The 21,725-nt window shown below is 41.9% G+C and overlaps 1 protein-coding gene across 2 annotated transcripts in view; it reads right to left on the bottom strand.

Annotated features, from left to right (window-relative positions):
* The window catches only part of LOC135558610 (thymocyte selection-associated high mobility group box protein TOX-like), a 93,620-nt gene extending 81,367 nt beyond the window's left edge, over nt 1-12,253 (bottom strand). For both annotated transcript variants that reach the window (XM_064992540.1, XM_064992541.1), the window contains exon 1: nt 11,753-12,253. In XM_064992540.1, coding sequence (XP_064848612.1) covers nt 11,753-11,854 — 102 coding nt within the window. In that variant the 5' untranslated portion in view covers nt 11,855-12,253. The remainder of the gene's footprint in view (nt 1-11,752) is intronic.
* Between the last annotated feature and the right edge of the window lie 9,472 nt (nt 12,254-21,725).

The following is a 21,725-nucleotide window of genomic DNA, read 5'->3' as shown; positions in this document are numbered from 1 at the left end:
AGGATTGATTCCAAACAACGTTTGCCATGTTTCGGTCGATATTATGGAGTTAATTCGGAAAAAGTTTGACGTTGTTGGTGACTGAATTTTCGTTTCGTTTCGGTAGCCAAATGTGATGTACAAAACGGAGCGATTTCTCCTACACAAAGATGCTTTCAGGAAAAACTGAACATTTGCTATGTAACTGAGAGTCTCCTCATTGAAAACATCCGAAGCTCTTCAAAGGTAAATGATTTTATTTATTTGGTTATCTGGTTTTTGTGAAAATGTTGCGTGCTAAATGCTACTCAAAATGCTAAGCTAGCTTAGCATACTCTTACACAAATTAGTGAATAGCGATGGTTCAAAAGCATATTTTCAAAATCTGAGATGACAGTGTTGTTAAGAAAAGGCTAAGCTTTAGAGCAGGCGCATTATTTTCATTTTATTTGCGATTTTCAGAAATCGTTAACGTTGCGTTATGCTAATGAGCCTGAGGCTTTATTCACGATCCCGGATTGTTGAGTTTCAAGAGGTTAAGGACAACAAAGTCAAGGTATTGGAGTGGCCATCACAAAAGCTTGACCTCAATCCCATAGAACATTTGTGGGCAGAACTGAAAAAGCATGTGCAAGCAAGGAGGCCTACAAACCTGACTCAGTTACAGGAACGGGCCAATGAAGGCTGAACAATAGTCAATGAACTGCATTCTGACGTAGGTATTTTTCTTGTCCAGATGCGATAGGGAAGTGTGCACTGCGATTGCGATAGTGTCGTCTGTAGATCTATTGGGCGTTAGGCAAATTGAAGTGGGTCTAGGGTGTCAGGTAAGGTGGAGGTGATATGATCCTTAACTAGCCTCTCAAACCACTTCATGATTACAGAATTGAGTGCTACGGCAGTCACACCGCCTCTCTTTTAGTAAAAATCTGAGGAATCAGCCTGGAGAAATGTAACCACTGATGAGGCATTCATATGTTATATTCTTCAAGAATCAAAAATGGATGTAGCAACTAAGGATTCTAGCTTCAAAACATGATAAATTCATAACATCCCAAATCTGCATCTAACCTGGCATGACATCATCAGTTGATGTTTCAGCTCAGTTCCATTCTATGTCATGTTGTTCCATGAGTCAAACAACAATCAGCAACAGGCTGTCTTCCTATTGTAATGCTTAGTGGAAAGACTCAGCAATACATCATGCCACCAACGGACATGGATCAACAACCCAATAACCTCTGATATGAATCATGTCCTTTTTAATCTTAATGACTAATCAGAATCAGATCAACTTCTGATAGCAACCTGTGTGTGTGTGTGTGTGTGTGTGTGTGTGCGTGTGTGTGTGTGTGTGTGTGTGTGTACAGTGGCTCCACAGTACCATCATAGCTAGCCCTCTGAGTTTCTCTGTCTGTCGATAGGCACACGATGCGCAATTAAATCCTTCATTGCTGTTGGGCTGAAACTGTCAATCAGAGGGCCCATGGCTTTCGACAGCGCCCAGTGAACCGTGGACCGCTGGCCGCAGCACAGGGACACCCAGCATCCCTGCTATTGTTACCAGCAAGCACGAATTCAGACGCAATTAAGCCCGGCTTTTTAGGAAGCCCTCAGCATAGTGAGCCTCGTGCTCTGCTCTGTGGTAGCTTGTTGAGAAAGAGTGAGAGAGAGACAGACAGACAGACAGACAGACAGACAGACAGACAGACAGACAGACAGACAGACAGACAGACAGATACACAATGAGACAGAGAGAGAGAGAGAGACAGACAGACTTAGAGAGAGAAACAAACACACAAAGCGACAGAAGAAGACCGAGACAGAGAGAGAAATGTCTCTAATATTTTGAAACTTGTGAGTGTAATGTTTACTGTTCATTTCTGATTGTTTATTTGACTTTTGGTTATTATCTATTTCACTTGCTTTGGAAATGTAAACATATGTTTCCAATGCCAATAAAGCCCTTAAATTGAAATTGAATTGCGAGAGAGAAGAAGACTATATAATACTATATAACCAGGCACAAGACTTATGTATCCAGGCTCATTTTATATTCTATTCGAGTATATCCTATGGATTGAATAGTAATACATAAATAAACACTTTCGAAGCATACTACATTCAGGAAAGTAACGTGAAGTAATTATGTGTTAGAGTTGACCTGATACCAAGCATTACTCATGATGTTAGTAGACAGGAAAAGCATCTAAGCAGAAGGAGCAGCCATAGTGGGCTACTTGTCATGTGTGGATTCTGTACCATTGCTTAAGTGTGAATAGTATGCATAGCACCCAGTGTAGGTTAAGTGAGAGCATTGCACTTACACTTACAGTGCTTAGCAACCAACACAACATGCATGTTGATTACGTATGTGGAGCTTTACAACCCAGGTTTGATTGAGAGGGTGTGACTAAAGACTTTAACATACAACACATGTTACTTGCATAAACCCTGCACATATCAAATCAAATCAAATTGGTCACATACATATATTTAGCTGATGTTATTGTGGGTGTATACAAATGTATTTTGTTCCTAGCTCCAACAGCGTAGTCGTATCTAACAACACACAAATCTAAAGTAAAAGAATGGAAATAAGAAATGTATCAATATTAGGACGAGCAATGTCAGAGTGGTATTGACTAAAATACAGTAGAATAGAATACAGTATATACAGTACAGTTGAAGTCAGAACTTTACATACACCTCAGCCAAATACATTTAAACGTTTTTCAATTCCTGACGTTTAATCCTAGTAAAAATTCCCCGTCTTAGGTCAGTTAGGATCACAACTGTCAGAATAATAGTAGAGATAATTATTTCTTTCAGCTTTTATTTCTTTCATCACATTCCCAGTGGGTCAAAAGTTTACATACACTCAATTAGTATTTGGTAGCATTGCCTTTAAATTGTTTTACTTGGGTCAAACGTTTTGGGTAGCCTTCCACAAGCTTCCCACAATAAGTTGGGTGAATTTTGGCCCATTCCTCCTGACAGAGCTGGTGTAACTGAGTTAGGTTGTAGGCCTCCTTGCTCGCACACACTTTTTCAGTTCAGTTTTTTCAGTTAGGATTGAGTTCAAGGCTTTGTGACGGCTACTCCAATACCTTAACTTTGTTGTCCTTAAGCCATTTTGCCCCTACTTTGGAAGTATGCTTGGGGTCATTGTCCATTTGGAAGACTCATTTGCGACCAAGCTTTAAATTCCTGACTGATGTCTTGGGATGTTGCTTCAATATATCCACATGATTTTCCCTCCTCATGATGCCATCTATTTTTGGAAGTGCACCAGACCCTCCTGCAGCAAAGCACCCTCACAACATGATGCTGCCACCCCAACATGATGCTGCCACCCCCATGCTTCCCTTATCCTCCAAACAAATTGATGGTCAGTATGGCCAAAACAGTTCTATTTTTGTTTCATCAGACCAGAGGACAATTCCCCAAAAAGTATGATCTTTGTCCCCATGTGCAGTTGCAAACCGTAGTCTGTCTTTTTTATGGCAGTTTTGGAGCAGTGGCTTCTTCCTTGCTGAGCGGCATTTCAGGTTATGTCGATATAGGACTAGTTTTACTGTGGATATAGATACTTTTGTACCTGTTTCCTCCAGCATCTTCACAAGGTCCTTTGCTGTTGTTCTGGGATTGATTTGCACTTTTCGCATCAAAGTACGTTCATCTCTGGGAGACAGAAAGTGTGTCCTTCCTGAGCAGTATGACAGCTCCATGGTCCCATGGTGTTTATACTTGCGTACTATTGCTTGAACAGATGAACATGGTACCTTCAGGCATTTGGAAATTGCTCCCAAGGATAAATCAGACCTGTGGAGGTCTACAATTATTTTTCTGGGGTCTTGGCTGATTTCTTTTGATTATACCATGATGTCAAGCAAGGAGGCACTGAGTTTGAAGGTAGGCCTTGAAATACATCCACAGGTACACCTCCAATTGACTCAAATTATGTCAATTAGCCTATCAAAAGCTTCTAAAGCCATGACATCATTTTCTGTATTTTTCCAAGCTGTTTAAAGGCACAGTCAACTTAGTGTATGTAAACTTCTGACCCACTGGAATTGTGATACAGTGAATAATAAGTGAAATAATCTGTCTGTAAACAATTGTTGGAAAAATGAATTGTGTCATACACAAAATAGATGTCCTAACCAACTTGCTAAAACTATAGTTTGTGAGCAAGAAATTTGTGGAGTGGTTGAAAAACGAGTTTTAATGACTCCAACCTAAGTGTACGTAAACTTCCGACTTCAACTGTGCATCTGAGATGAGTAAAGCAGTATGTGAACATTATTAAATTGACGAGTTTTCCATTATTAAAGAGGCCAGTGATTCAATGTCTATGTATATAGGGCAGAAGCCTCCAAGGTGCAGGTTTGAGTAACCGGGTGGTAGCCGGCTAGTGATGGCTATTTAACAGTCTGATGACCTTGAGATAGAAGCTGTATTTCAGTCTCTGTCCCAGCTTTGATACACCTGTACTGACCTCGCCTTCTGAATGGTAGCGCCGTGAACAGGCCGTGGCTCGGGTAGTTGATGTCATTGATGATCTTTTTGGCCTTCCTGTGACATCGGGTGCTGTAGGTGTCCTGGAGGGCAGACAGTGTGCCCCCGGTAATGCATTGGGCAGACCGCACCCACCCTCTGCAGTTGCAGTGGTGAGGTTGCCGTACCAGGCGGTGATACAGCCTGATAGGATGCTCTAAATTGTGCGTCTGTAAAATTTTTGGAAAGTCTTAGGGGCCAAGCCACATTTATTAAGCCTCCTGAGGTTGAAGAGGAACTGTTGTGCTTTCTTCACCACATTGTCTGTGTGGGTGGACCATTTCAGATTGTCAGTGATGTGTACGCAGAGGAACTTGAAGCATTCCACCTTCTCCACTGCAGTCCTGTCGATGTGGATAGGGGCGTGCTCCCTCTGCTGTTTCCTGAAGTCCACGATCAGCTCCTTTGTTTTGTTGATGTTGAGGGAGAGGTTATTTTCCTGGCACCAGTCTGGCTGGGCCATCACCTCCTCCCTGTAGGCTGTCTACTACTGTTGTGTCGTCTGCAAACGTGATGATTGAGTTGGAGGCGTGCGTGGCCACACAGTCATGGGTGAACAGGCATTACAGGAGGGGGCTGAGCACGCATCCTTGTGGATCAGTGAAGTGGAGGTGTTGTTTCCTACCTTCACCACCTGGGGGGCGGCCCGTCAGGAAGTTCAGGACCCAGATGCACAGGCCAGGGTTTAGACCCAGGGCCCCAAACTTAATGATGAGGTTGGAGGGTGCTATGGTGTTGAAGGCTGAGCTATAGTCAATGAACAACATTCTTACATAGGTATTCATCTTTGTTCAAATAGGATAGGGCAGTGTGCAGTGTGATGGCGATTGCATCATCTGTGGATCTGTTGGGGTGGTATGCAAACTGAAGTGGGTCCAGGGAGTCAGGTAGTCATTGAGGTCAGTTACCTTTGCTTTCTTCGTTACAGGAACAATGGTCGTGAAGCAAGTGGACAATGGTCGTGAAACAACATCGTGAAGCAAGTGGGGACAGCAGACTGGGATAGGGAAAGATTTAATATGTCCGTAAACACTCCAGCCAGCTGGTCTGCACATGCTCTGAGGACACGGCTAGGGATCCCGTCTTGTGAGAGTTAACACGCTTAAATGGCTTACACACGTCGGTCACGGAGAAAGGGAGCCCACAGTCCTTGGGAGCGGGCAAAGAAGGTGTTTAGCTTGTCCTGGAGCAAGACGTTGGTGTCCGCGACGTGGCTGGTTTCCCCTTTGTAATCCGTGATAGTCTGTAGACCCTGCCACATACGTCTCGTGTCTGAGCCGTTGAATTGCAACTCCACTTTGTCTCTGTACTGACGTTATGCCTGTTTGATAACTACACTGTTTGTATTCGACCATATTCCCAGTCACCTTGCCATGGTTAAATACGGGGGTTCGTTCTTTCAGTTTTTTGCGAATGCTGCCGTCTAGCCACGGTTTCTGGTTTGGGTAGGTTAACAGTCACAGTGGGAACAACATCGCTTATGCATTTCCTGATGAACTCAGTCACCGTGTCCATGTATACATCAAAAAAATCTTGAAGCATGGATTCCGATTGGTCAGACCAGTGTTGCATAGACCTTACCATGGGTACTTCCTGTTTGAGCTTCTACCTACAGGAAGGGAGGAGCAAAATGGAGCCGTGAACTGATTTGCCCTGAGGGAGGGCTGTGGAAAGCCTTGTAGGCATCCCGGAAGGGGGAGTAGCAGTGATCAAGTGTTTTAGCAGTGTGAGTACTACAGTCAATGTGTTGATAGAACTTCGGTGGCGTTTTCCTCAAATTTGCTTTGTTAAAATCCCCAGCTACAGTAAATGCGGCCTCAGGATATGTGGTTTCCAGTTTGCACAAAGTCCAGTGTAGCTCCTTGAGGTTATCGGCTTGAGGAGGAATATACACGGCTGTGACTATAACCGAAGATAATTATCTGGGGAGGTAATACGGTCGGCATTTGATTGTGAGATATTCTAGGTTGGGTGAACAAAAGGACTTGAGTTTCTGTACGTTATCTCACACCATGAGTAGTTAATCATGAAACATACACCCCGCCTTTCTTCTTCCCGGAGAGTTCTTTATTCCTGTTTGCGCGATGTACTGAGAACCCAGCTTGCTGTATGGACAGGGACAGTATATCCGGAGAGAGCCATGATTCCGTGAAACAGAGTATGTCACAGTCCCTGATGTCTCTCTGGAAGGAGAATGTATCAACTGAGAGGGATAGGCTACTCCATGACCCGTGTTCATGAGGCGTCTCAAAGTAAGAGTGCTGATCTAGGATCAGGTTCCCCAGTCCATATAATCTTATTCATTATGATCTAAAATGCAACACTGATCCTAGATCAGCAATTCTACCCTGATATGCTTCATGAATCTGGCCCTGGGACTGAGGAGGATTCCCTCAAAGACAACTGTTGTCTTACTTTACATGTGTGCCTACAATGCCTCCTTTAAACCCACTGTGCATCCCTGGGCAGAGTTTTTAGTTTACGGGTTGGTGAAGATCATTCAATCCCTTCCAACATAAAGCAGACTAACTGGTCTACATCTACAGTTGGAGTCAGTAGTCAATTCTGACGTATGAAATGTTGTTGATGTCTCTCATCTCTGTCAATGTCATTGCCTAAAGACAAAGGCACATTTCCACAATGTGTGGATTAGAATCTGTCTATAGTATGTTGATCCACACACTTGAGTTTGTTGTTGACAGAAGCTGTTGACTCTATCCATAACCAGGTAGATATCCCTCAGTGTAATGTCACAGCTTATGAAGCCTTAAAAAAGGTTTATAATAAGCGTCTGAAGCTTTATAACATGCTTATGAATCACAAAGTAACATTCATACAGCAATTTACTGTTCACAAAAGACGACAGGGTTATTTTATGAAAGTGTCCATGTTGTACAGTAAATATATCTTAGTTGAGATCTGGATTCTGTGATTGGCAGATTTACAGCATTGCTTTGAAGTAGTGAAAAGAACAAACCAGATTGATATCTAGGTATGTAGTCGGGTTTACATTCATCTTCCTCTCAACACATTTAGAACAGTGCAGTACACACAACTTAGGCATTGCCTCCAGGTAAGTGTAAATGGAATGTAAGGTTTCTCCTGCATAGGAAACTGAGGCACCACCTAAGCCCTTTTTTGAGTCAGGACAAACCCTGGAATGTTGCTGTAGTATAACTTCATTGAATCAGAGACTGCTGCTGCCACAGCGATGTACATTGCCGTGAAAGAGAATATCCCCTGTTCTGATATTTTTGTTACTGAAGATCTTCAACCAAAACCTAATATTACATACTTGAGTTTACAAATAACACAAAAATTGATACTTATTTTATTTATTGAATTAACAAAGTTATGCAACACCCAGTTCCCCCGTGTGAAAAAGTAATTGCCCCCTTACACTCAATAACTGGTTGTGGTGCCACCTTTAGCTGCAATGACTGCAACCAAATGCTTCCTGTAGTCGTTGATCAGTCTCTCACGTCGCTGTGAAGGACTTTTGGCCCACTCCTCCATGCAGAACTGCTTTAACTCAGCAACATTTGTGGGTTTTCAAGCATGAACATTCTAAAACTTCAAATGTGTTGCTTTTTAACCATTTTCATGTAGACTTGATTGTGTGTTTTGGATCATTGTCAAAAATATGCCCAAAAAAACTAAACAAGTAGAAATACTTTTTCATAGCAAGTTAAACAAGGAGGTCTGGAACTATTGTTCTCCATCGATCAGTAAGCTGCCTTACAAAGATTACTATGCTTGACAGCTACTAGGAGCTCAACATTCTCTCTGTAGGTAGGATGAGAAATGGCAATGCCATAAATGGACCAGAAATGTAAATATAGATGCAGATAATATTCAAAACGTGAGCCAGCTCTCTGTGGATGAGGCTGACAATGAGCCTAACTGCTGTGCTTTTGTGCTCCCTGCCTGTTCTAGGCCTGTGCTGTGCAGACCTGGGTTCAAATACAATTTGAAATCATGTCAAATACTTTATCTGCTGCTCAACTGAACTTGCCTGGCTTAATGGACCAATAGAATAGTCCCAGAACTGTAAACACTGCTCATCTGGCACTCCAAGCAAGCTAGAGTAAACGCTTAAAGATATCAAATAGTATTTGAACCCAGGTCTGTGGCGCTGTGTGTGCTTGGTTAGTAAACACAAAGGACAGAGTATTAATGTCGGGGTCGACTTCCCAGAGCCCCTCAGAGTTCCAGGACCACCAAAGAGCTCAGTAATTTGGACTTAATTTAAAATGCCGGAGGCTAAGACAAACGCACAGACACACACGTGGAGAGATGACACACATGCACACACACAGAGCAATGATACAAACACTCACACTCATACAGAACAATGACACACACACGCACACAAACACACAGACAGACAAAGACACCACAGTGTCAGTACAACTGAGTAAAGTCCATGACAAGAATGCAGAACTGACATATCAGATTTATCATCTCAGATGAGAACCAGGAAGCAAAATGGCTGCATCCAGGGCATGTTGTAGAGTGTTACATGAAACCATATTTCTTCAACCATCTCGGAATCATTGAAAACTGTCACAAAAACAAAAATTACCCAGTCATCAATAAAAGCTCTGGATTGTCATTCAGTCTTTCTGCAATTCTAGACAATAAGAGCAAACAACCCCATCTCCCATAGCAACTACGATTTGATGATGTTATTACATTACAGTATCATAATCATAACAAGAAATCAAATTATGGACCACTCTCTCTTTCCTCAATTACTTTGCACCAACTAAATGGCAAGTGATTGTGAACTGATGTTCATGAATAATATTTTAGACGAGGGAGTCAGACAGAATAGCTAATCAAACAGCCAATCTACTGTCAAGAGAAATGGGCCTGAATCAAACCAAGATTCTGAATGAAACTAGAGGTGAATAAAACCTCTGCTGAGACATAGCAGCAGTCACAACAGTGATCCCCGGACAGAAATATTTTAAGTATTAGATGAATTGTTGCAGATAACAGTGCAGTAAGTATAGGACTGCCTCTATCTCTGGGTATTCACACATGCAGATACCTCAAACAGCAGCACACAGGCCATCTCTGTCTGTTTGCACTGGACATACCTCACTCCCCTCTCACAATCACATCTCTCTTTCACCCCCCCCCCTCTCTCTCTCTACCACACAGATTTATATCTCACTCCCTTTCATTCCCTCTGTCTGTATTTCTCTTGCTCTACACCCTCACTCTCTCCCTCTCTCTACCACACCCTCTCTCATTCCCTCTGATTCTCTCACTTCCCTCTCTCTCTCCCTCCCTCTCCCCCCCCCTCTCTCTCTCTCTCTCTTCCTCTCTCTCTCCCTCTCTTTCTATCTCTTTCTCTCTCTCTCTCCCTCTCTTTCTCTCTCTTTCTCTCTCTCCCTCTCTCTCTGGATATAGCACACTTCTCTTTTTCTCCTTTTCTGCCAGTCCATCTCTCTCTCTCTCTACCTCTATGAACCTCCATCTCTCTCTCTACCTCTATGAACCTCCATCTCTCTCGCTCTCTCTCTACCTCCATCTCTCTTTCTCTCCCTCCCTCTCCCTCCCCCTCTCTCTCTACCTCCATCTCTCTCTCTCTCTCTCTCTCTCTCTCTCTCTCTCTCTCTCTCTCTCTCTCTCTCTATGAACATCCCTACCCCCATTTCATTACTCTGAATGCTAAAATGGAAAATCTTGGATAGTGTTTACACTACATGGACTTTCTCCACCAGTACAATTCAATATTTCGGATTATATCTATAGGACTTCCTCCATCTCTCTTTCTCTCTTTATCTCCCTCTCTTACATTTTCATTGCAGATACTTATGAGATCTTCTATAAAAAAGACAGAGCAGTGAATCAAAATGCATAGGGAGAAATAGTACAACCCCCATTCTGCTCTAACCCTCCCTCCCTTAAACATCCCTACCCCCATACCCCCACTCTGCTCTAACCCTCCCTCCCTTCAACATCCCTACCCCCATACCCCCACTCTGCTCTAACCCTCCCTCCCTCCCTTCAACATCCCTACCCCCATACCCCCACTCTGCTCTAACCATCCCTCCCTCCCTTCAACATCCCTACCCCCATACCCCCACTCTGCTCTAACCCTCCCTTCAACATCCCTACCCCCATACCCCCACTCTGCCCTAACCCTCCCTTCAACATCCCTACCCCCATACCCCCACTCTGCTCTAACCCTCCCTTCAACATCCCTACCCCCATACCCCCACTCTGCTCTAACCCTCCCTCCCTTCAACATCCCTAACCCCATACGGTCTCTCTCTCCCACGCACACGCACGTGCACGCACACACACACACATATACACACACACACTCATGCATGTGCACACACACACACACATATAGACACACACACACACACGTGCACGCACACACACACATACACACATATACACACACACGCACGTGCACACACACACATACACACACACGCACGTGCACGCACACATACACACATACACACATATACACACACACACATACACACACACACACACACACACACACACACACACACACACACACACACACACACACACACACACACACACACACAGAATAGTATTATTATGCAGGACAGGCCTTCTTCAGACAATCTTAATGTGAAAGTCAATTTAAACTATGTGTTTGAAAGCAGACTGTAAATAACAAAGGTTTTATTATAGTGAGATTATGTGTATAAACAAGACAAGGGTTCAGTTACAGTGCGTAATAGAGGCACAGCTACTTCATATAACCAGAGGTATAGGATTGCATTGAACATAAGACATTTTTGTAATGGTTATTATATCCTAAACCCTGTAAGTGATGCAATCACATAGAAACAACAGCCCATGTTGTCATCAACTGAGATAAAAACTAAGTTGAGCACTTTGAAAGCAACTTCACTGACAGTGATGCGCTGCGTTCATCACCAGTTTATACGTACTGACAAAGGATAAAACAAGCAATCATTTTTTTATATAGCATATGACATTAAATAACTATACATGTTGTGCATGAGTGTTTGTTACTGTTATCATTGCTTTCAAATGAATGGACAGAAAGTCGTTTTATTTCAGGGCAATGCGTAACGGCTATAAACAGTGTTCACTTTCTGAACAGCGTTTTTACGCATCTCCATAACACTGTGAACAATGAAACCAATAACCTAGGTTTCTATAACCTTGTCCAGATGCGACTCACCTTATTGCAGTACGGGGAATCGGTATACTGCAAGGGTCCCAATCCGGAAGAATCTGTTGCTGATAAAGACTGTGGTGGAGGTGGATATACTCTCACGTCCATTTCAGTAAAACATCAATCTCCACACAAGCTTTTCCACTCAGGCTTCTACTTTCGATTCCTCAAAAGTTGAAGGCTCTATAAAGACTGATGGACGAAGTCGGAAAAAGTGTAGGGTTTGAATCTAAAAATGGCAAACTGTTATGCTCTCACATGCGTTCGCGGTTTTTCAGGAGAAAGAAAAACTTATGTTATCAACGCACTATGAACGACGGACTTGGCAAACGGGTAAACGCAGTTAAAATGTAACTTTCAAAATATGTAAGCTATCACTCTATTGTTGAAGAAGTTATTGCGCGTCTTTCTCTTTCTGACAGATGCATTTGCAGCGACAGTAGTTGTTTCTATCCAGCGGCTACCGTCATCTGCAAGCAAATGGGGCATGGTAGGATTGCCTGTTCACTTGTGATTCATACAAAGGACTTTACAGACGGGGCAGGGGCAAGAGTGCGGCTATGGCGACGTGCTCCACCTAGGGGGCGCAATGGGGAATGCAGTGCCTGCGTCGGTTGCATGCCGCAGTAAATTTGTTTTCAGTTTGGATAGGCTATTGGTTTGCTCCTCAATACCTCTTCGACGGAAGGTCCTATCATGATGAGGGTGATATATCTAAAAACAGATGACGATAGAGAGCAAGGTACAGCTTTTTTTGTGCCTTTTTTCCCATTCTGTTTTCAAAAAGTGACTTTCAGTTGGTTTCAAGGGGAGAATAGTATGTGGCTGCTGCCAAGGGAGCGTCTTAAAAGTGCAGTCAGCTGAACATGGTGTTTACAGAAAAACCTTCAATTACATAAAAAAATGTGATCTTGTTTACTTTTTGCCCCTTTTTCGTGATATCCAATTGACACCTTGTAGAGTCCCTGCCCCAACGAATTGAGGCTGTTCTAAGGGCAAAGGGGGTGTAACTCAGTATTAGGAAGGTGTTCCTGATGTTTGGTATACTCAGTGTAGATAGAGGCTTTAAAGAAACAGAAAAAGAGCGAGAGAGAGAGACACAGAGAGAGAGAAATTGTGTGAGAAAGAGAAATTGAATTGTCCGTGAGAGAGAGAGAAAAGTAATAAGATAGATCTGTCTTCTGCTCATTGTAAAGATTATATAAAGAGGCAGAGAGGTCAATATGACCTTTGTACAGTAAGCACCAGCTTAACTCCTTAGTGTAGACTTCCTCTTAGATCTTACCCATAATGCATTGGTTTATATATTGTGTTGTGTAATTGCCCCATTTAGGTCATTTAGGTCATTATACTCATCTGAAGATACAAATTCATACTATATAAAACACTTAGGTAGTGGTCGAGGCAGAGGGACCACTGAGTGACATATGAGTAGATAGATAAAGATTATGATATTGGTCAATGACTGTCAGATAGGATCTTCTAAAATTTCCAACAGCATTACTACACAACACAGGACTGACATAAAAAAAATTTAAATCATCACTTTAGTATTATTTTCACAAGTATGTGGTGAATTTTACAAAACTCCAAACTGGTACCACTTGTAACACAGCCAGTTTTACATTCAAGACCTTTCACTGTACATTCATTTTGTTAGTAGACATCTTTCACCACATAACCATTGATCCAAAACATGAGTTTACTGTGAAATATGATGAGAACATTGGTTTAATCCCCAAAACTCAACATACTGTAATATCTTCCTGAATTGAGTTATTTTAACAACCAGTTAATCCAATCGCAAAATTGTTTAAATATGTCTTTCAACATTGGCCTTTGAATGTAGTATGCTACAGTACTGTAAAATACAGTACATTGCACTGTTTTCACATTAGGCCATTAAAATTGACTGAACATAAAATGTCCATAATATCTACAGTATGCCATGTGTGATCATTGAAGACATCTTTCACAATGTAATAATCTTATATTTTAGTAAACACTCTTATCCAGAGCAACCTTCAGTAGTGAGGGTAAACATGTTTCATACTGGTCCCCCGTGGGAATCAAACCCACTGCCCCGGTGTTGCAAGCACCCTGCTCTACCAACTGAGCTATGCGGTACTACCATTTTTTTTAATGAAACATCATGTTTAACAGGCACTAGTTTGCATCAAGCCTGTCTTGAGCATTTGGCTATCGGTTCTCATCAAAATCACAGTAAATATTCCCATTGTTCATGCACCTGGGGAGAAAGGCTGTTGGCATGGAGAATGCAAACCTGGCATAGGTCTGAATTTAAATCATTGCATGGCTTGAAGGAGGATGGTATTGTATTGGTATTGGTTATTACTGCATTGGTTATTACTGCATTGTCGGAACTAGAAGCACAAGCATTTCGCTACACTCGCATTAACATCTGCATCTGTGTATGTGACAAATACATTTGATTTGATTTGATTTGATATTGTATTACTGCACTGCTAGAAACACAAGCATTTCGTTGCACCTGCTGTAACATCCAGTAGTGTAAAGTACTTCAGTAAAAATACTTTCAAGTACTACTTAAGTTGTTTTTCGGGGGTATCTGTACTTTACTTTGCTATTTATATTTTTATATTTTTGCCAACATTTACTCCACTACATTCCTAAAGAAAATAATGTACTTTTTTACTCGAAACATTTTTCCTGACACCCAAGTACTTGTTACATTTTGACCATAAAATGGTCCAATTCACACATATCAAGAGAACATCCCTGGTCATCCCTACTGCCTCTGATCTGGCGGACTCACTAAACACAAATTCTTTGTTTGTGAATTACTGTCTGAGTGTTGGAGTGTGCCACTGGCTATCTGTCAATAACATTTAAAAAAGACAATTGTGCAGTCTGGTTTGCTTAATATAAGGAAGTTTTACTTTTACTGTTGAGTACATTTGAGCCTTTCCATTTACTTTTGATACTTAAGTATATTTAAAACCAAATACTTTTAGACTTTTACTAAAGTAGTATTTTACTCTGTGATCTTCACTTTTACATGAGTCATGGTTACTTTTTCCACCAATGGTAACATCTGCTCATCTGTGTACGCACCCAATTTGATGTGTTACATACAGTACATCTCTCATCTTGTCAATATTCGATAGTCATCATAGTAGTGCATCGACTACATACAGTATCACACTTTTTATGTTTCTGCTTTACAGACATCATTACATAGGTCAAAACCTGTAGTAGACAAACCAGTTGACATGGTAAATCTATAGGTTTACCAAACGTTTACATGATCATCAATTAAGCAGTCAGATTAAGCAATAGTCAAATGTATTTTAACAAAAGAAAGAGAATAATATCTAAAGTAATGTGAGTATTGCATTGTGAAAGGCAATTACTTTATATGAATATGTATTGCAATGTGGAACATGAATTTCTAGATGAAACAGATTAAAATTGAGGGACTATATGATTTTGTGTGTTGTACTTAGTTAAATGAAATGTGAAAGTTTGGAAACAACTGCTTTTTTTATTATCTGTTTTGAGTTTTGTACTAAGAGTTGTGAAAATGTACCACATACCTGTGAAAAATGCACTAAAGCGATAAAAAAAACACACACACCTGTCTATATAAGGTCCCACAGTTGACAGTGCATGTAAGAGCAATAACCAAGCCATGAGGTCGAAGGAATTGTCTGTAGAGCTCAGAGACAGGATTGTGTCGAGGCACAGATCTGGGGAAGGGTACCAAAACATTTCTGCAGCATTGAAGGTCCGCAAGAACATAGTGGCCTCCATCATTCTTAAATGGAAGAAGTTTGGAACCACCAAGACTCTTCCTAGAGCTGGTCGCCCGGACAACCTGAGCAATCGGGGGAGAGGGGCCTTGGTCAGGGAGGCGACCAAGAACCTGATGGTCACTCTGACAGAGCTCCAGAGTTCTTTGGAGAACCTTCCAAAAGGACAACCATCTCTGCAGCACTCCACCAGTCAGGCCTTTATGGTAGAGTGGCCAGTCCGAAGCCAATCCCCAGTAATAGGCACATGACAGCCCACTTGAAGTTTGCCGAAAGGCACCCAAAGGCTCTCAGACCATGAGAAAAAAGATTCTCTGGTCTGATGAAACCAAACTCTTTGGCTGGAATGCCAAGCAACACGTCTGGAGGAAACCTGGCACAGTCCCTACGGTGAAGCACGGTGGTGGCAGCATCATGCTGTGGGGGTGATTTTCAGAGGCAGGGACTGGGAGACTAGTCAGGATCGAGGCAAAGATGAACGGAGCAAAGTACAGAGAGTTCTTTATGAAAACCTGCTCCAAACTATTTAATCCATTTTAGAATAATGCCTTAACCTATCAAAATGTGGATTAAGTCAAGGCGTCTGAATACATTCCGAAGGCAATGTACTGTATAGTGTGAATGCCCTCTGTGCATTTAGATGTGGCTGCTGTGGTGGAGGCACTGTACTGTATAGTGTGAATGCCCTCTGTGCATTTAGATGTGGCTGCTGTGGTGGAGGCACTGTACTGTATAGTGTGAATGCCCTCTGTGCATTTAGATGTGGCTGCTGTGGTGGAGGCACTGTACTGTATAGTGTGAATGCCCTCTGTGCATTTAGATGTGGCTGCTGTGGTGAAGGCAATGTACTGTATAGTGTGAATGCCCTCTGTGCATTTAGATGTGTCTGCTGTGGTGAAGGCAATGTACTGTATAGTGTGAATGCCCTCTGTGCATTTAGATGTGTCTGCTGTGGTGAAGGCAATGTACTGTATAGTGTGAATGCCCTCTGTGCATTTAGATGTGTCTGCTGTGGTGAAGGCAATGTACTGTATAGTGTGAATGCCCTCTGTGCATTTAGATGTGGCTGCTGTGGTGGAGGCACTGTACTGTATAGTGTGAATGCCCTCTGTGCATTTAGATGTGGCTGCTGTGGTGGAGGCAATGTGGAATGCCAGCTCAAAGCAGCTGTCCGATTCATGTCTTGTCAGCACCTTTTCATTCAGTGACTGTTAATCTCAATACAATATGACAAAGCAAGCCTCTAAAACGCTTTGGCTTCATCACATTTTTGGGTGGGAAGTCTCGCTCCCCTGTTTTGCACCCTGATCAAGGCTGGTACACTGAAAAGCATTGGTTACACTTTATTTTACTTTAGGGTCCACTATCTTGTTAAAATTATCGAGTATATTGGTTATGACAGATGATTTAGAAATGAATTACTCATTCGTTCTGAGTTTGTTAAAACACAAACAAGAAATACAAACTACTGTACAGGAACAGTTTATAGACGTTGATGATTATAGGCTACTTCTAGTTACATCCATCAGCAATTAAGTCAACAACAGAGAGGATTTACTCTTGGTTGTATTTAATAGTAAGAGTCATCACAGCTCTTTAAATAAGAAACTTAGTCATTCACACCCCTGCATTGAGGCCTATGAACTACTGACTGGCCAAATAACCTGCACACAAGCAAAGCCTGAGAAACAGTTGAAATCATTAACATTTGGAGAAACCCTGACATTTAGTTAAGGAACAATACGATGCCCACATCCAGTGAACAAAACGCACAATGAGTTCTCTGTTCCATTAACCTTTTAGAATATGAACTGGCATTCAAAGCAGGAGGCAGCAGACTAATATTACGGGGTTTAGAGTTACACTCACACACACTTACGTGGGCACCCCCCACACACACACACACACACACACACACACACACACACACTTACGTGGGCGCCCACACACACACACACACACACACACTTACGTGGGCACCCACACACACACACACACGCACACTTACATGGGCGCCCACACACACACACTTACGTGGGCGCCCACACACACACACACACACTTACGTGGGCGCCACACACACACACACACACACACACACACACACACACACACACACACACACACACACACACACCTACTTAGGTGGGCCGACACACACAAGTAAATGCGCATGCACATACACACTACGCATTAACACACACAGGTAGTTGTCCAGACACATTCTATAGGATCCTCATTATTCCATACATCCATTAATCAGTTTATTTAAAATGTCTGCGGATCAAGGGGACTGTTTTCACACACACACACACACACACACACACACACACACACACACACACACACACACACACACACACACACACATACACACACCAGAGATTGAGACTATATGTTGCCCTTGTGCCTGGGGCAAGTCAATTTAGCAGTCGTGCATGTTGAGCATGCACTGAGATTTTTTTTCTTCTGATAACAACCAAAATACAAAGAACAGTTCATTTAGATTTTCTGGCAAGTGATCATAATCTTCTGGCAACCCAAGAAATAGTCCCGACTTGCCAAATGGGCAAGTGCTTTTCAGACTTTAACGTTAATCCCTGCACACAGATACACACATTCACACTCAGAAGAACGCACACACGCACGCACGAACACACGCGCACACGCGCACACACAGGCACACACGCACACACACACACACCTGCGCACACACACACGAACCCACACGCATGCACACACACACGCACACACATACGCACGCACACACACACAGGCACACACGCACACACACATGCACACACACACCCGCACACACACACCATCATCCAACATACACTTAGCATACATAAGTAGTCTTACATTGGCCCATCCCCCCGCACACAACCCTCCCCCTCAAAAATAGCATTAATGCACACCAGCATACTTCTCCTCCACACACCACAAAACCTCATATTCTCTCTCTCTCTCTCTCTCTCTCTCTCTCTCTCTCTCTCTCTCTCTCTCTCTCTCTCTCTCTCTCTCTCTCTCTCACACACACACAAACACACACACACAAAGAAAACAGGCATGCTGCAGTTTTTCATGAAATTCCTGATTTGATTTTGAATGGTTTGTGTTATAGCACTGACTTTGCATTAGAAATGCACAGCCCTTGTGCAGAGACATACTGAGTGGAAACTGGTTTATCCTGAGAAACATTTCATGAAATGCAATACTTTTCCTCATTAGCATGGAATGCAATACTTTTCCTCATTAGCATGAAATTCTACCAACTAGCCTAGAGCATGGTCTCCTCATGTATATTCTACTTAGCACTAACTCATCATGTATGATGTCATTACAACTACCCCAGAGCAAATAGTTTCCACGTATTACAATGCAACACAACATGTCCCTGATAAGAATATACATCAACATAATATAAATCACTCATGTGAATCACTAGATGGCTTTCCACAAATGCCTACTTTTTACATACCCCAAATGTCCACTCTTAAGATGTGGATTTGTAACAAGAAGGATCAAATAATTTCAACCACTCCACAACTTCACTAAGTTATTGTAAGACGAGACAGACAATTGTATTAAGAGATATTAGCCTTTAAATCAATACAGTGTGGAGTCTGGAGCACAATAGGTAATTGGCTACCAAGCCTAATATATCTTTCCTTTGTTTCATGCAGTGCAATACACCCCAAGCAAACATGGAGAAAATATAATATGTTCATTATGTACAGTGCCTTCTTAAAGTATTCACACCCCTTGACTTGTTCGACATTTTGTTGTGTTACAGCCTGAATTTAAAATGGATAAAATATAGATTTTTCTTGTCACTGGCCTATACACAATAGCCCATAATGTCAAAGTGGAATTATGTTTTTAGATTTTATTTTACAAGTGAATAAAAAATGAAAAGCCGAAATGTCTTGAGTCAATAAGTATTCAATCCGTTTGTTATGGGAAGCCTAAATAGGTGTAAAAATGTGATAAGACTTGAAAATGGTTGTCTAGCAATAATCAACAACCAATTTTACAGAGCTTGAAGAATTTATTCAAGAATAATTGGCAAGTATTGTACAATCCAGGTGTGCAACGCTTATAGAGACTCACCCAGAAAGACTCACAGCTGTAACCACTGCCAAAGGTGATTCTATCATGTAATTGACTCAGTGGTGTGAATACTTTTCACTTCATCATTATTGGGTATTGTGTGTAGATGGGTGATGGATTTATTTTAAATCCATTTTTAATTCAGGCTGTAACACAGCAAAATGTGGAATACATCAAGTGGTACGAATACTTTCTGAAGCCACTGTACTGCTTTGACCCTCACACTTTCACCCTCTATCACTCACGGTCTTCTTTCTTTCTCTCTCTCTCTCTCTTTCTTTCTTTCTTTCATTCTTTCTTTCTTTCTTTGTCTCCTCTCTCTCCCTCGCTCTCTGACACACAAACACACACACACACGCACGCAAGCATGCACACACATACACACACACACATGCGCACACACTCACACACAATTCCTGTGATCTGACAATCTCCTCATAGATGATTGTCAAGTACATAGAATTCATTTGCACATTTTCAGCCAGAGGCCCATGCATCATTCAACACTATTTTTCTGGTGATTTTTTTTATTTTTTATCACATATCTCATCATTATTTCATGCCAGGCTATTTATTACAGAACTGCACTGCGAAGAGAAGGGAGGCACATTTACGTCACATTGATCCATACTGGAATACTTCCAGTGGGATATAGTGCTGCTCTGACATACTGTGTCAGGCTGTCACTAACAGTAGCTGAGAGGATGCTCTATCATTGATGTACAGCTAGTTATGTCTCGTACCAATTGAACTTTATGTTATACATTTGTAATAAGCTATACATTGCATTCGGAAAGTATTCAGACCCCTTGACTTTTTCCACATTTTGTTACGTTACAGCCTTATTCTAAAATGGATAGCAACATTTTAAATAATCCTCATCAATCTACACACAGCACCCCATAATGCAAATGTGTTAAAAATAAAAAACAGAAATACCGTGTTTACATAAGTATTCTGACCTTACATATGTAATAAGCTATAGCTATGCAAACACACAGCATAGGTAAGCAGCATTTGATAGAACGCCTCTTGAGGTGCATTGTATTGTGCACATTTCACTGTGATTGTGAGTCATGATATGGTATAATATTAAATGACACTGTATACATTATACCTTGTATTACAACACGCCAGCACACAATGTATTACACCACAGTAATTACACTATAATGAAGATGGTAATGTTGTTGTTGATGATGCAGTTTTTGTTTTTGTTGTTGAAGATGTTGTTGATGATGATGTGGTGATGATAATGATGTTGTTGTTATTGTCTTTACAATAGCTGTTATTGTTTGTTCCTGTGCATGCAGAGTGACCCATTTAGTGTCCTCCATTGATCAAACCTATCAGCTCGATCTGATAGCTCAGTTTAGGTTCCCTCCGGTCACCTTGACAACCAGGTCTTCCAAGGAGGTCCATCTGATCAAATCCAATTTGTTTTGTGATTCTCCAATGTGGAGTGGACAGCCTGTCAAAACGTAGCAGACATTTGTCGCACTCTGTCTTCAGACTACACAATCTGACAGGGCGTCTGCCTCTCACAGTCAAAAATACAGACAGACAGAGACAGCCTGATAAACAGACAGAGACAGAGAGACAGGCAGATAAACAGAGCAGACAGACAGAGAGACAGCCAGATAAACAGAGCAGACAGACAGAGAGACAGCCAGATAAACAGAGCAGACAGACAGAGAGACAGCCAGATAAACAGAGCAGACAGACAGAGACAGCCAGATAAACAGAGCAGACAGACAGAGAGACAGCCAGATAAACAGAGCAGACAGACAGAGAGACAGGCAGATAAACAGAGCAGACAGACAGAGAGACAGACAGATAAACAGAGCAGACAGACAGACAGAGAGACAACCAGGTAAACAGAGCAGACAGACAGATAAACAGAGCAGACAGACAGCGAGACAGACAGATAAACAGAGCAGACAGACAAAGAGACAGATAGATAAACAGAGCAGACAGACAGCGAGACAAACAGATAAACAGAGCAGACAGACAGAGAGACAGACAGACAGATAAACAGAACAGACAGAGAGACAGACAGACAGATAAACAGA

This window comes from Oncorhynchus masou, chromosome 17 (assembly GCF_036934945.1).
Source record: "Oncorhynchus masou masou isolate Uvic2021 chromosome 17, UVic_Omas_1.1, whole genome shotgun sequence".
In the NCBI taxonomy this organism is placed as follows: Eukaryota; Metazoa; Chordata; class Actinopteri; order Salmoniformes; family Salmonidae; genus Oncorhynchus; species Oncorhynchus masou.
Note: the sequence above shows the minus strand (reverse complement) of the source record. Positions and strands in the feature narration are given on the sequence as shown.